General features: G+C 35.7%; 1 protein-coding gene across 4 annotated transcripts in view; it reads right to left on the bottom strand.

Moving 5' to 3' along the window:
* LOC138307225 (kelch-like protein 26) overlaps window positions 1–18,099 on the bottom strand; it is a 55,935-nt gene that overhangs the window by 17,084 nt on the left and 20,752 nt on the right. For 3 of the 4 annotated variants that reach the window (XM_069247859.1, XM_069247857.1, XM_069247858.1), the window contains exon 3: window positions 5,571–5,663. In XM_069247859.1, coding sequence (XP_069103960.1) covers window positions 5,571–5,605 — 35 coding nt within the window. In that variant the 5' untranslated portion in view covers window positions 5,606–5,663. The other variant, XM_069247860.1, reaches the window with a different exon arrangement.

Raw genomic sequence — 18,099 nt, 5'->3', positions numbered from 1 at the left:
ATGATTTTGCAACTGATTCCAAACACAAATTACAACAGAACCAATAATCAATAACAAAGCAGACATTGCTAAAGTTGAAAAAAATGGCTGAACATTCAGACTAGCAAGGACTGTGAGTAAGCCGGATCGAACAAGATTTTGATGGACCGAACATTAATTTTAATTTTGGAAGTAAATAAAACTTCCTGCTATTAGTATCCAGGCAGCTGTTTTCATAATTATCTTATGCAGTTTAAGTTTTGCAAGATTCGTCACTAGCTTAATACTAATCAGAGAAGACATTTCTAATAATTTTTAATAATTGCCAGACAGTTGGTCCAGCCATATTTTAAAAAAGGGGGTCCGTGTCAAATTTTGCTGGACATGTCCATCGGACCTGCAAATTTTGCCAAGTCTGACAAAGGTTATGGTGAATATAAGCTGTATATTAATTACGTAATCGATACAAATATTCTTTTTCAAAATTTCCAGGCAATCTACTCAATGTAAGGGGCAGATCACATGGAAAATTCAAAATCGCATGAAGCGACCTGCAATGAGAAAATGACTTTGGAGACAAAGAAACCTCCCTCACGGCTGGAGGTGGTCAATCTGATTAAAATGCAGATCCTTATACCCACTCCGTTATATAAAGGATCTGACAATATCCCATAGGGGGTCACGTCCAGATGACCTTTATACCACGTGATCTTCATATCAAATACATTTTCTACACCTTGTCACATCCATTGAAAACGATATATTTCGTCCAAGTATACATTATTCATATACAATTAGTTTTATTGTGCTCTTTGGGCGAGATGACTACGTAAACCAAAATAATTCTGACAGTTTTTTCAAACTATTTCGTCCCTGAAATTCACTGTCAAAATTTTGCAAGTAGCAATTTGATTGGCTATTTTCAAAGGTCACCTGGACATGACCCCTAATGGGATTTTCTCAGATTCTCTTATCGAACGTAGTGATAATAAGGATCTGTATTTTAATCAGATTGGGAGGTGGTGGACCACGACCGTGCTTGGATGGCCTTTGGGGCTTTGATTTTTTCCTTTCTAATGTCATTCCATGCTTACTTCACCTACACTGCTGGTGTTCCCAATGTTGCCTTACTGGCCAGGTTTTAAGTTCAAATCTAAATTCATTTTATTTCTCTTTTTCATAATATATGCATCTAGAGAAAACATAATATATACAATATTATATTTACATTATGATGGAAACAAACATTTGCCTATGAAAACACTAGTTATGAATACACTATAAATACAATGATTCTCGTGCATCGATCAGCTAATTTCAAACATCGCACCAGTTTCATATCAATTTAAAATAGTCCCCCGCAGTATTTTATGTATAATCTTTAATGTGTTGTTTCTTGATATAGAATCAACTAAGTTTTACTGTAATAAGTTAATCAAATCTTATTCTAACTATATTTCTTGTTTATTGTTTGTTATTTGCAAAAAAAGGTCGACCCAAAGGCGGAAGCTTGAAAAACGCGACATTATGGAACGACTTTGTCCTCCAGCTGTTCCATTAATCTCGTTTCTCGTCGTATACGGGTGTCATAATTTTAAATGTGATATAATACCCTTTCAATAATTTTTATTTTCATAAATTATTCTAATGTAAATATATGGATTGAATGTGAAATTAATCTTTGTCTATATAGTGGTGGATATCTTTTCCAAGTTATGATAATAAAAGAATAAAATTGAAAGCATGTTTTAAAAAATATTTTGAAGACTTGAATGTAACAGGTGTGACTGTAGTTCTTTTCTCCAAAATGAAACCGTGAAATTATTTAATTTTCATAGCGTCTATGAATAGCAGAAGCTATCTACATATCTTCCGAGGAGCACTAACACGCTCCACGGGATATCTATAGCTTCTGCTATTCATAGCCGCTGTGAAAATTAGAAAAATACATTCAATCCCAATATATACAATCATTAGTATTCAATAGAGGTATATATGGGTATAATTGTTTATATGAATAAGCAAAAAATACTGGCCCGGTTTGAAGACAACGTGGCCTTTACTGCTCTTGTCGGGTCTGCATGTTTGCCAGTCTCCTCAGCCTAACAGGTATGTTCAATTTCTAACAAAGATTATAACTATAAATCTCTCTAGTGACTAAAACAGACCTCATTCTCTAAGTACATCCTAATATGGCTATTCATGATCATCAGTTATATTCTCTAATGTGATATGGAAGAAAACTCATCATCAAACATAAAAAAATTGTTATTAAGTTAATTGAGTGTTTTAACTTTATTTTTTTCATGATAATCTTGGTTAAAAGATCAAACATTTTTAAGAAAGGAGTGATCAACATCTACCTAATTCAGTGATCAATCTACATGCGCATCCCGAGTCCTGGACTCACAGAATTTTAAAAGGACCCATGAAATTTCTGGTAATGGGTATCTATAACACTGTGGGACCCATTGTTTTCACAAAAACCATTGAAAAGGACCCATGAAAAATAATCGTAGAGGTTATAAAAAATCAAAGTACTATGACAAGGACCTGAATACAAATAAGGCTGGCCAAATATAACATATGTTTGTTTGGTGTAACCTTTTTTAAGACTAATCAATGTACATAGCATTGTTTTTAAAGGGGAAGTTGTTTAGGTAGGTATTCCCCCACCCTTGAAATTGATATGTCTAAGTACACTGTATATACCATGAAAATTAGTGGTGGGCTGATTCTCTATAATAATCAAAACTCAGTTGATATTTCTTTTCCAATGCAGTGATAAATCTATGTGCGCATCCCGAGTCCTGGACTTACAGAATTTTAAAAGGACCCATGAAATTTCTGGGAATGGGTATCTATAGCACTGTGGGACCCATTGTTTTCACAAAAACCATTGATCAGTGATCAATCTACGAAAAAGGACCCACGCAAAAAAATTGTGGATTGAACACTGCAATGCCGATTATCAATTTTGAAAATTTAAAATTGAAAGGGTCACTTATCATATTGGTGCAATGTATGTAGAAGGCTAACTTCTTTCTGTAGTTGAAAGATATCTTTTCAATCGTAACGGGGTTGCTGTTAAATCTACTCCCTATTCTCAACAGGAACAGTATATGAGGATATCAATTAATACTAAATAAGCTTTTGTGTGAATATACCATATCAAATAAAATAATACTTTAAAAAAAACCCAGCGATTTGCCAAATTTTAATTTCCAAAATATTATTTACTAAAAACAGTTTTTTTTTAAAAGATAATCGATTATAGATTATTCATGATTTCCAATTACAAACTGATAATTGATTATGATTTCAAACCGATTGCCAATCACTCAATGAACATTAATCATGCATCGGCATGTATGTTGTATTTCAAGATTTTCTAAATCATACATATAATTACATCAACTACAAAAAGTGCTTTAATATACGGTATATAAACTATGTTATGTTTGTTTGTAATATATTGAAAGAAACCACCTTGTATTTGACATGAGAAAGAGTCATTGCTATGAAATTTGAATGCTAATACCTTTTATAGCGAGGGTTCACGATGGGGGATAGGAGTGGGTGGTGGAGGGGACATCCTCGTCCACATATTGGAAGTGTTAATTTTATACCAAATTAATGGTCATATTTAAGATGAGTCACAACTCGCAGAAGATGCTTCAGACATCGCTGACGAAAAATTAAAAAGATAAATAGGAGGAATAAGATGTGTCACCTGTATGACAAACAGATAGGAAGTATCAGTTACAGATGTGTAGGGATATTAGTAAGGAAATTTAGACATTTCCTATCACATTTACTATCATTGTTGATCTGGAATGGTGGTCTGGACAGCATTCGAAGATGGTGTCATGATACTGACAAATTGGACAAAAGTGACCCCCCAAAAAAGACAACAAATGTCCAACAACAGAACTCCACAAATGTTATTGAAAACATACATTTTATGAATTTCTTTGACATATATAATATCAGATTAGAGAATTTTTAATGGACTTCTAGAAATTCAAATAAAATGGACACTTGGAAATGAATTATTGTGTATAATAATCATATTAATTATATTTATCATACACAATCTAATGACTAATTTTTTTTGTTGACGCCGAGAAATCAAATGCCAATTTTGTTACAAATCTTAAATCCTGTATACAATGTATCTCATGATCAAGATATGAAGTACATGCATGCACTTAAAAAAACCATTAATAGCTGCATTGTACATGTCTTTAATTTGATCACTGTTTGTCATCTAATGACTTATTCTTTCAGACTTTGCTGTTTATTATTACGTTTGTCCAATAACATGTGGAAGAACAGGGAAAATACACATTCCTGTCGAGTGCCCCGACCAGGAATCGAACCCGGTTCTCCGGCGTGGAAACCTATGGCTCTACTGACTGAGCCAAGGCAAAGAAGCATGCTCTGTCAGCTGAGTGACAGAGACCATATTTAACACTATTTGCAAACCACACTTACCCGCTCCTTTTACAAACATAATTCAATTATATTTCTATCATGTACAATTTGTCAATTTAAGTGCCAGGTCATGATGACATGATAAAAAATTCTCGGGCCTCATTTGACCTATAAATTGATTATATAAGCCTACCACAGTTAGGTCCCTTCAGAGGACAAGTGATATTAGCCTCCTTTAAACACAAATTCAATTATAATTAAGTTGACCTGCAGTGTCATTAAAACGCTCATAATTTTCTCATTTTATTTTTCTTTCTTTAAAAATTCAAGTTACATTTTTACATTTTCAGCATTTGTTATTTCCCAAACGATTTATAGACAGTGAGATTTTATATGTGGATCTATGCCAAAAATATATCATTAACATGAAAAAGAAGTTTGACCTCAAAATCATCTGTACCGAAATCCATTTTTTTGTTGAAAACACCACATTTTATTGTAATAAAGTCTTTTCATAAGGAAACTAGTCGATTTCAACCTTAACACACAATCATAACAAACCATGTGTAAGCACGTGCAGTGCTGTCATTTAATGAGGAAAAAAACGAAACACCAAACACATTAGTATACAGACGCTCTACGGAGTCTAGTAATCAGCTGTTCGATACCTACACACAATTCACAAGTAGTCCGCATGCGCAAAATCGCATGCACAGTGCAATACACACGCACCATCAACAGGTTGTTGGAAACGCGACTAACAGAAATAAACAAACAACACGTGTTAATACCTACCTTCAAATGTGCATCTCCTGACTGTCCCAGCATACCATCCAACAAACAGTTAAATATTCACCGTGGATAGTCTCGCCTACCACTCGCCACAACACTAGGCCAAGGTCACATGAGCTCACTCGAAACTAGGTCATTGATTTTTTTTCACTCCAGTCCAGCTCACGTGCTGTTGACAGCTTACGCACGACGAGGATTTGTTACCCAGTAGTATTTAACAGCATTAGGGTCACTAGACAGATTGATATGTAATTTCATTTCATCACACCGACACAAGACTAACCCGTTTTTCTCGTTCATCCATAGCGTAACTCGTCTGGTGTTCGGCTGCCATATTTAAAATTATTTACGAAATTCCTTACCTTCTTTCACTGAAGAGCGCTTCAGGTCGCTGCATTACTCAGCACTGAGACGACAGTTTACCCCGCTAATTTCAACTGGTGGTGTCTGGAATACTATAATAAAAGAAAATGTAGCTATATAATAGTAATACAATAATAATAAATATGTTTTATTTGTTGATTAATTGTATTATTATTGACATTCTTATGTCTGTGCACAGTGTGTATTTTTTTTCTATATTGCTACATTCTTCGGAGAGATACATGTAGGCCTCGTTCTACACCATCCTTTCCGCTTCAACATCCACTACTACATTCTAGTGCAGTAAATTTTGAGGACATTTTTCAATTGAAGTAATTTAGTGAAAAGATATTGTAGCCAGTAGAATAATAATAATAAAAAAAAAAAAAACCTGCACCTTCACAATGACTGTAAATAACTTCACTCTTTTTTCCCCACAATCACGCCCCTGCCAATCCACACAATATAATCATTCTCATCGATGGATATGTCTCATAAGAAGAGGAAAAATATGTATATGTCATATCAGAAACATATATTATATGTATATATGTTTCTGATCAGAGTTGTCCATATTTGTTACGAATGAAAAAGAATAAATGATTGTTCAAAGTCTTTTTTTTTTCAAACTACAAATAAAATAAATCAATGCACACATTATTTTCAGTACTTCAGTCTGTGTTTTACCCTTTGTTTTTACGCTTTAATCAGTACACGTGAGTCACAAAAATACATAAGATCATATAGGTCTCAACACATCTGTGTATCTATTAGTCTTAATTTCATTATGGGACAAAGAAGTAATTCAAACCGTGTGGACAAAAAAATGTCAAAATTTCAAGGCGATCTGCCCCTTTATCAAGACGCGATTACTTGTGCATAATATGACACGAACAGTAAAAAGCGCAATTAACTTTTTGACAAGTGGCAATTACACAATGTACATACAATTATTTAATTATTTATGATGTTTTTAATAATTTAAAATGAAACTGTCACTTTTACATGTATTTTACACATTGATCTACAGAACGTGGATAAAAGTACTTTTACATCTCATACATGTATTTTTTACTATATTTTGTATGTTTTTCAATATTTTTACCTTTTTCTTTGAAGTGAAACAACTATACATGTAGCATACACGTGTACTTATAGAAAATTACCTCCAATTTCAGCTGATGATATTTGCGTAATTTTCGGATGCTTCGTACTATATTACTATTTTTGTGCACCGCTTGAACTTTTTAAGTCATTTCCTTCATTATAATATCTTATCATAATGACAACGAAAAAAACCTATAAGTATACCAATTAATTTGGTTGAAATTCGTTAATAAATAAATGGGAAAGGAATATTTAAAGAAAACAGTAAAAATATATGAAATATATAGTAAAAACATGAAGTGTCCATTTACATTTTCACTGTAACCTTACCAAGAGTAGTTAGCATCCATTAGTTTATGAACTACAAGTCGCTTATTATGACGTCATTATCATTATATTGTGTCGTCACAACGCTGTTCAAATGGCTCTTCCGTCTGTGACGATAATTAATTTATCTATAATAATGCAAAAAATATCTTGGAATTTTATCATAAAATTGTTATTAAATGTAAATATCAGCATTGAACGTCTTTCATTTGGTATTTATTGCCAATATGAATGCCAACTGAAAGAAGTTCAATGCATAAATAGACTGCCATCCATTTATTATGACGTCATGATCATGATGACGTCACAATTGCCGTCTTTGACGATAATGAAAATTATCTAGATATTTCATCATTAAAATTGTGACCAAATATAAATGTAAGCATTAAAAGGTGCATTCAATTGGCAATTATGGGAGTATCATTGAATTTCAACTGGACTGCGGCAAATTTAATGAAGCGCGCTAGCTGTTCGATACTTAAGTATGTTCGCTTTGTAAATTTTTGTTAAACAGTTGAAACCTTGTTGGCAGATCTAGAGCGCCATGCGGGGAGCGATGTATGTGTTTTTCGCATGGCGTATTAATTGTCACTCAGCGCATAACAAGGCGGGATAAAGTGACAGTGGAACATAGCTGAAATCAGCCATGGCGGGATGGCCAACGTGACCGCAGTGGGACATGGCTGAAATCTGTCATTCCGGATTGGCCAATGTGACAGTAGGACATGGCTGAAATCAGCCATGGCGGGATGACCAATGTGACATTGTGACATGGCTGAAATCAGTCATGGCGGGATGGCCTATGTGACATTGTGACATGGCTGAAATCAGTCATGGCGGGATGGCCAATGTGACAATGGGATATGGCTGAAATCAGTCATGGCGGGATGGCCAATAGGGCAGTGTGACATGGCTGAAATCAGTCATGGCGGGATGGCCTATGTGACATTGTGACATGTCTGAAATCTGTCATGGCGGGATGACCTATGTGACATGGCTATAATCTGTCATGGCGGGATGGCCTATGTGACAGTGTGACATGGCTGAAATCAGTCATTACGGGATGGCCAATGTGACAGTGGGATATGGCTATAATCAGTCATGGCGGGATGACCAATGTGACAGTGGGATATGGCTGAAATCAGTCATGGCGGGATGGCCAATGTGACATTGTGACATGGCTGAAATCAGTCATGGCGGGATGGCCAATGTGACATTGTGACATGGCTGAAATCAGTCATGGCGGGATGGCCAGTAGGGCAGTGTGACATGGCTGAAATCAGCCATGGCGGGATGGCAAATGTGACAGTGGGATATGGCTGAAATAAGCCATGGCGGGATGGCCAATGTCACAGTGGGATATGGCTGAAGTAAGCTAGATCGATATACATCTGTACATGTATGTGCGTCAGATTTTTCATCTTTTTTTTTCTTCTTTCATTTGTTTCAGGTTTAAGATGATTTTATTATTTAAAATACAAGGATATACACTACTATGCCCTCCCATAGGCGCAGTTCCATTCAAGACACAACATTCATGTCTTGAAACAATTGACTTCAGTCCAAAGTAGTAATATAAGTTGCATAAGGAGAAAAACTTAAGTTTTGGCTTAAGTCTGCACTTTTGTTTCGAGACATCGGAGCCACTGGACTTATATTTAGTATTTTACCACAGACGTATACTATGATGTAATAGAATTATCAACATCGTATAATAGAGAATGGACACACATACTGTAAATGTACAGATACCTCTCAGATACAGTGTAGAGTCCAGACAATATATTGACTGAGGAAACCTCGTTTGATCATCAGTCGGATGCCTTGAGGGAAAGCTTTGTAGTCTACCAAGGGTCGGTCATTACCATACACACTACACACCGCATACATGGGAGATCGTCCTTACATGACCCTGGCTGTTAATAGGACGTTAATTAATCAAACAGAAAAACAAAAGTACTGCATGTGGATATTGCAGAAAGAAGCTTAAACTATAGTGTGACATACATTTGTATATTCCGTGTTCTACAATAAACTATACCGTACATATGTAGACCTTTGTATTAATATTTTATTTTGGTCGATGCCAATATTGAAAGAATGCTTTTATGCACATGTCATAGACATTTATTTTATTCACATTTAAATCACATTGATTGGCCATACTACAGAGCCTTTATCATTCACTTCCATGTTTACTCGTAGTAATCTACACACCGAGATTAATTAACTATTCCATTTTTATCGCATTAACCAGTTGACTTGTCCCACTAAATCCTTAGCGCGTGCCATGGTAAATAGCAGATTTAATGACCTGCTGGCGAGCCATATTCCGAGTCAAGATTTCAAGCCCTGGTAGGATACTGATCTGATGCTACCATAGGGCACCATCTACGTCTGTCTTGAGTCATCTCGGCTTCGAAATGACCACCAAAAATCGTTTCATTAGAAATTAATGAAAAATTATCCCGCAATTTGGTTATAACATGATACACGTAACCATGCAAGTTAAGTTTGTAAAGTTAGAATTTTTACATTTAATACCATATTGTGTTTTATGTATTTTTAAAATGAACTGTTAATAGGACGTTAATTAATCAAACAAACAAACAAACAAATTAAAATGAACATTATGTATGTATATGCGTGTGACGTATATTATCCATTTCCCTTAAATTCTTGATAAGGTGTGATATTTAGATGCACCTATACAGGTTAACGTTATAATACAAACACAAGTCATGGACCTTTCTACCAGACTACACTAGTTTAAAATGGTCATTTGGCCAGCATGATAAAATACACAGTACGACAATGTCAGGTGTAAGGTAAATCAGACTGGCGATCCTAGAAAATAAACAGCGTTGTAAATCTGACAAATGAATCCCAACAATTTTATAAGATATCGCTACTAATCACAAAGCATAACACAGGGATTGATTTAATCGGTCAAAGCGGCCACATTGAGCATTATTTGGTGTCTATCTAGTCACGTACACATCGCATGGCGTTAGGATTCGAATATGGAACCCCAAAATAATTTACAAACCTGACCGTTAATACTGTCGCGACTTTTACCCAACGTTTAGCTCCTCGATACGACAATAAGATGTCATCCTCAAGAATCTGCGTATCCTTGCTGCTCACCTTTTATTGGGCTATTCAGCCGATACAGTTGATTAGAAAAAGGAAAAGACAGAGGTTTACTTGTTTTACGATATTACAGAATAGTTTAATGTCGTTTAATTTCCCCCTCATTTGAAAGATATTCTCTCTTTTAACCTGCCTGTGGTTGTTCTCATCTACTACTGATGCGCAGTGTATCGACACACAAGGACACAATCTGTGTACAGCCTACTAGGGGTCAGTGTAGTCCGCTAAACCTGCCTATATTATTAGGCTTTTTTTTTTTTTTTTTTTTTTTTGCCTAATATATAGTCAGCTCGCGGTACCTCTTAAAAATGTGAAATCGTAGGCCAGATTTGGCCTACGCTACGTCAGCGGCATATTTCTAATATATCGTCCATGCAATGCCGGGAAAACGTACACATACCTTTATATTAGGATCTTATGTACTCCTTTGCCCCCATGTTACATCCCATTTATGAAATTAAACAACTGTGTACAATGAAATACTTCCGAGACCCTTCTATTTCACACATTTGTAATGGCCGCCGTATACACATTTAGTAGAGCAAACGGCAGCCAATCAACTTCGCTTCCGGTTTTATTTTTAAAAAACCACGTGTAGTTGAAAGATAAACAAAATTCTACCGTGTATATGCTACATGTATATGCAACGTGAATATCGCGAAAGTGATGCGGTACTAGCAATAGTCGTGTTCAATTTGAATATTTGACAACATGTCGTGTATGTCGACCATGATTTTACTTTAAAAACTCTAACTGGCTAGCATTTTGTTTATCTTTCAACTACACGTGGTTTTTTAAAAATAAAACCGGAAGCGAAGTTGATTGGCTGCCGTTTGCTCTACTAAATGTGTATACGGCGGCCATTACAAATGTGTGAAATAGAAAGGTCTCAGAAGTATTTCATTGTACACAGTTGTTTAATTTCATAAATGGGATGTAACATGGGGGCAAAGGAGTACATAAGATCCTAATATAAAGGTATGTGTACGTTTTCCCGGCATTGCATGGACGATATATTAGAAATATGCCGCTGACGTAGCGTAGGCCAAATCTGGCCTACGATTTCACATTTTTAAGAGGTACCGCGAGCTGACTATATATTAGGCAAAAAAAAAAAAAAGCCTAATAATATAGGCAGGTTTAGCGGACTAGGGTCAGTGTAGCATACAACTCTAAAATTATAAATGGTCAATCGCATCCTGAACTGGACTCATAAACAATTACGTCATTTCAAGTGTATTTCTAAGGGGGGTTACCTATGAATTAAAAATATATATATGTAAAAACATGCGGTTATTAAATCTATTCGTGCAGACACGTTGTACATTGTATAATGCTACCCAGAGACCCAGACCAGAGCTCAATAATGTCTTTCTGCGTTAATGACCAAACGCTCTTAAACGTAAGATATGGAATTACCATGGAAGTATTATTGCTGGGAAGAAACAAACAAAACAAAAACAGTTGGCTACAAAGCAACGTAAATGTTTTCAAGAAAACGAAAAAAACACCAACACTTCATTTAGTTTATACCAGTTTTATATATGTCAGTTTCCTTGGAAGAATGTTTAAACCAGTCAAGCATTCTACATTATATATCACCTTGTATTAATGGTTGTATAGTCATTTCAACTTTTAATCAAAATTTTATTTTTCCTACTAAGGCTATTTTTTGTTAAAATTAGATACATGTGAGCATGTATTCTGCTAAATGTTTATGGCATTTCTTAGTACAGTAATTCGCTATTCTATGTGTTACGACAAATTTGTATGCCGGAGGCTCCCTTGTTTTAGGTACTCAATGAGATGTACAGTAATCAGCTGGTCTGATATAGATATATTCAGGTTTTCGACTATTGATTCGGAGCTACTTTATGTCTTCCTTTCCACGCCTGTATTGTCTAATTGGTTTAAAGAAAAGATAAAATTCCTACAGAAGCACAATAAGACTTTGGACTTCAGGACATGGCACAAACAACAAAAACATACTGACCTACTGACAAAATGACGCTCTCAACCCGACAGGGTAGATACGACATAGAGGGAGGATAAAGATAAATGAATTGAACATGTGCTTTGAAAATGTTAACAACGTTTCCACTTTGTAGCGATACATGAATTACAAAGACAACCTATGACATATAGTTAAAGAAAATCATACCAGGTATTGAGAAAGAGAACCATGGGGGACTTACAGCCACATTATTGAATCAAAATGATCCGAACGATTCATAAAAAGGGTTTTAGTGCTTCTTTAAATTTCTTGTCAGGCAGTACTTCCCGCCTAGTTTCCCATTTGAAATGATAACTTACTCAAGATTTGGTTGATATTTGTATTGTATAACGGTCGGCCTTGTTGACACATTTACTTTTCCATAGTGTGTTGTATACGTCACCCATATTTTACAGTTTTCGATTATGGATGGCAATTCCGGTGATGCAATGTATGACGTTAATCAATATATAGTTCACACAAAGACTCGTTTTCTTTACAGAAGAATGTAGACGCTTATATTTTTCGCGAAACATTTTTTATATGAAAAATATAGTAAAAAACGATCATTACAACGATTTTAGAAAATGTGTTTAGATATATCAGATTGCATTTGGGAATTTCGATTATCACTCACTATTCTGTTTAAATGATATCCGATTCTACCACCAATCCACATTTGTTTGTTTCAGGAAAAGCTGTGTATGTTGCACAGAAACCTAGACCGAGAATTACTAGTATTATGTTCTTTTATTGCATTGACTAAAGTCATGGACAAGGAATAAGTTATATCTAAGAACAGGATAGAGAATTAGTTAATTTGCTGTCATAAAGGATTCCATAATTTCAGTAAGCAGAAATTTAATAGACCTGTGTCAATAAAACAGAATAAAGACGTAACGGACAGTCTGGGGTTTGTATGGGAGGGCTAGAGACATTTGGTTCATTTTTTTAACATTAGCCCAATTTTCGCCACGTAATCAATGAGTATTTTGATATAGACCTCACGCAAATTGTGATCCTTTTAAAACAAAATGAAAAGAATCTGTCGCTACCGTATGAGATGAATCAATTTCCAGTTACATGGAAATTTCAAGAGGGGGATTTCCGCTAATAACTTGAAGGTCGCTATATTGCGAAAAATGTCTCCTGCGCGAAATATTTTTAAACATATAAACTTTATTACTGAAGTATTCAGGTCGCAAAATTAATCACTCGTAAAAATATCCATATTTATAGAGATAGATACTAGAAAACGCAGAAAGAAATACTCGCTGAGTTGCATAAACGGCTCGTTTCATAATGACACAAAAACACAAAAATAGATCTACATTTAAATTTACGAACGGAAAACGTATGGTACCGAATTGTGTAACTTCACGCCGACTACACAGACTAAAATTAGATTTAACAACCTTCACCAAATAAGTTGATCACGAAAAAATATAAATATGACTTATGGTATATTTATATTTTAACCCACAGTCTGGCACTTTTGAGAACCCAGACATAATCGCTGATAAAATCCCACAAACAGGACCATATGATAGCAATGTCGCCGAACGGCTTGGTTTTCGATATTCAATCGAATTACACTGACACGCACTAGTCTTTTTTCAGATATAAAATGTACATCCTGCTTAATACAACGTTTCTTTTATTGAAAAACATGTTTGAAAAATTCAATTAGATTCAGTATTAGAATCAATGTCTAATATGCACATAATTTCATATAAGATATTCTACTGTTCAAAATAACAACATAAAAACCTGCACTAGTTAGAAAGGCTTCAGTGACTCATCCTCGGTATATTTTACATATCGTGGATAAAACCAGGTCCGGGTTACAGTTGAAGTCTGAGTAAGGGGAGTATAAAACGAGATAAAAACATGTCCTTCTCGATAAGTGACATATATAGCGTGTACACCGTCCTGATCGATGTGAACAGAAGACACATGCAGCATGGTGCCGTGTCAAGCCAATCTCGAGTCCCTTTCCATACCAGGTCAAGATGGTCCTTATCATGCCTCCCGTATTAATTGATTAATTACTTTCACGTTCTGTTTTCAACGATCAATGCCGTTAATTGAACATATTGATTGTGTGTTAACATTTGTTCTGACTCATTAATCCGCTTATATCCTATGTTGTTTTATCTGTGTGGCCTTGGTGTATATCTACTAACGTGTGTAAGTCCCTTTAATGACACTGGTGATTGGTCTGTCAATCAAATAGACAAAGGGACGCAAAAACATTCAAAGAGCACAGCACATCCGAGATGATGTGTAGTTCAAGTCCATGTATGCAAAGCATATGGTGAATGTATTGGCCATCTTATATGAATACGTTCAATGTTTCTTTAAAGTTGCTCCATCGTTGACAAACGGTAATTTTTCTCTATCAAATACAGGCGCAGGCGATTTAATATTTTTCCTCAGTTACAAAAGTTATACTTACTTTACACAATTACAACCATTGAAAAGTTTGAGCTTCTAATTTTATTTCAAGATATAAATACTTAAACTTATTAATTGCATCCCGAAAAAATTTCGTGGCACTATATGTCCTATATGGAATGAAGTACTGATTGCGTATGCACCAAAGAAAAAAAGAATTATTTCAAATAATTTTTGTGTTAATTAAACATATATATATTCGATTAATCACCAATAATAGTTCAAAGGATGAGTATCGTTTATGGCCTGTCGGTGGTGGAGCATCTTTAATTTAATATTTCATAAAAAAAAAAATAAAATACAATATGTGTTCTAATCCAGTTAAGACCTGTAAGTTATAAATCCCCTTAAGGGTGTATTCTTCCGAGGTTTCAGTCCCGTTGAAATCTCGTTTCGACATAGATAATTTTTTTTTATGAGATTATCAAATACAATTCATCAGTATCTGTGGCATGTGGGCATCTGCATACTTTAGAAAACAATTATAACTTAAATATTGAAAAATGGAGATCTAGGAATCGTTATTGAATTGAAAGGTTGTGTAAAGTATGTAATGCTAATGCTATTGAAAATGAGTTTCACTTTTTATTGTAATTGTTACTCTGACTTAAGAAAAAAATCAGACACCTTAGTGTTTTTAAATTGGTACTTTTATTATCAACCCAGAATATAGGGGATTTAAACAGATTAGGAAAATACATAGATTCGGCTTTAAAGCGACCAAATAAGGTTTTGAAATGTGCATTATGAAACTATTTTCGTTCATTGATATTATGTCTGATGAAATGTTATATATATAGGGATTGAATGTATTTTAGCTATCCTGGCCCGAAAGGCCGATGAGCTTATTGTCATGGCTCGGTGTTAATCGTCGTCCATCCATTCGTAAACATTTCCTTTAAATCGCTACTAGTCATAGATTTCTGTATGGATTGTAACCAAATTTGCCCACAAACAGAAGTGGGTGAAGGGGAACAGAACTTGTAAAACTTTTGGCTCTGACCCCCGGGGGCAGGAGGGGCGGGGCCCAATAGGGGAAATAGAGATAGATCCTACTTATCCTAGAGTTCTGCATGGATTGTAATCAAATTTGGTCACAAACATCCTCTGTATATATTTATATTTTTATATATTATATATTTCTGTGTTGAAATATTTACACTTTACCAAATCATTAATTTAATATCGATCAAACATATTGTTATTACATGTCGTGTTACCTTTGAAACATCACATACAAAGTCACAGCCAATAGTATACTGTATTACAAGGGTACAGGAGGTTACTAGCTGTTTTCTAAATGCTTTCGCAAATTCACGTAGACCGCGAAATTTTCGAAAGTAAATCACACGCGAAAGAAAGATGGTTTACAGTAAAGGCAACAGGTCCGAATGATCACCTGAAAAATTCGTTAAAGGAATGAGTCGAAAGTGTCTAATTTTAGCTTAAACTCCAGAAAATCTACGTTTCATGTAGATTTTCTAGTAATATAGCAGTCTGATATGGGTAGCCCTAACATCCGAATTCAACAGTAGATCTCAAAGCTTTATGTAAAAAGCGTAAGTAGAATATTGTCCAGTAGAGATATTCAAAGCAAATTGTTATGGGAGGGGACTTCACTCTCTTGCATCTATCAGATAACCCTTACACGACATGTTTATCAAAACACATGTTATGAAAAATGTTTCATTCAAACCGAACTATAGCGTGGTTGTATTTTTTTCATTTTGACTCATGAAGTCCTCCGAATTCCCCATTACCCGCCACAATACTTTTCACTTGTCCCCGTAAGTTAGTCGTGCGTGGTTCCGATTAATTTGTCACATGTATAATCCAGCAATTGAGGGAACAAAAGAATGGTTATTCCAAGTGAAATAACGAAATGAAATAATGAAATTTTACACCGATAGTCTTCTATTTCATATTGATGACATCCTCTCTCCTCACCAATACAATACAGGTAATATTCTTTAACAGAATAACCCTATAGATATACAGACTCATAAGAAAATCTTATTTATTGTATGGATGGTAACGACAAATAAACGCCTTCTTATATACCGAAAATGTCATATAATTGTACATAGAACGACTGCGTCTTGATATGACATTCTTCGATCATATAAAATGCAATAAATATCTTATTTTGCTACAGATTAATTGGACACAAGAACAGGTTTTAAACATGTCAATATACTATGTGCTATGTGGAAATTTATAAGATTAAGACGTTGTAATATTTAATGATGATTAGATTGCGCTCGATTACCGACCGAAGTCAGCTTTACTTCACAAACCAAACACTGCCATGCCCAGATATTCAAAGTACATCCATGTATCTTTACATTTTATGAATATACATTTATTCATATACACTGAGCGCCGATGAAAACGCAACACTTTTTAATTGAATATTTTTCATTTAAAATTTTTGTTCATATTAAAAAAAAATAATAATGTAAAAGTTTGAACACCTTACCAATGTATACAATAATGATTTGCATGACTGAACTTGCTCTCGGGCCGTGAAGCGGTCGATTGTTGAAAAAGTACCTATCTGCACGTGCACTCGGTATCAATGCGCGCTTGGTCTACCCATTACACGTGTACAGTCCTTGGGGTATGTTGGCAGGCGGACTTCCGCAGCGTGAAATTGCACGTAGAATGGGATGTTCGCCTTCTACTATTGTGAGACTTCATCAGGTACGTTCAAACGGGTTCTCTGAATGATAGACCGCGCCCCGGGAGGCAACGAGTGACGTCGGATCGACAGGACCGTTACAATCGGGTCACCCATCTCCGCGACTGCTTCCAAACCGCCTCACAAACGGCCAGAACAACGATAGGTATCAATGGAAGACAAATTTCGGTTTCTACTGTCCGCCGACGTTTGCGTAGCGCCAGTTTGAAAGCCTGTAGACCCTTCCGTTGGAACATGTTGACACAACGTCGACGTCAAAATCGGATGACGTGGACCCGAAAGAATCGACGTTGGCTCATGCGCTAATAGAGACGCGTACTGTTCACGGATGAATCCAGCTTCCATTTCCGTAATAGTGACGGTAGAATTCGTGTGTGGAGACGACGGGGAGAGCGTTACGTCAATCCGAGCGTCCACGAATGTGACCGTTAGGGTAATGGCAGTGTCATGGTGTGGGTAGGGATATCCTTCGACCGCAGGACGCCCCTTGTTATCGTGGACGGTAATCTGACGGCACGGCGTTACATCGACGAAGTCCTACAAACGACCGTTGTACCGTTCTTTCGTAATCATCCCGACGTCGACATTCTACAGCAAGACAATTCTCGTGCGCACTCAGCAAGGTTGACCACAGACTTCCTTGATCAACAGAACTTCAAACACTGCCCTGGCCTGCCTTCTCCCCTGCCCTCAGTCCGATTAAACACTTGTGGGACCAGTTAGGTAAAGCTGTGAAACACGTCAGCCACGACCGCAAAATCGACCTGAACTTGAAATTGCCCTTCAGGAG

Source organism: Argopecten irradians, chromosome 14 (genome assembly GCF_041381155.1).
Source record: "Argopecten irradians isolate NY chromosome 14, Ai_NY, whole genome shotgun sequence".
Classification (NCBI taxonomy): Eukaryota; Metazoa; Mollusca; class Bivalvia; order Pectinida; family Pectinidae; genus Argopecten; species Argopecten irradians.
The sequence above is the reverse complement of the archived record's forward strand: the minus strand, read 5'-3'. Positions and strand labels throughout refer to the sequence as shown.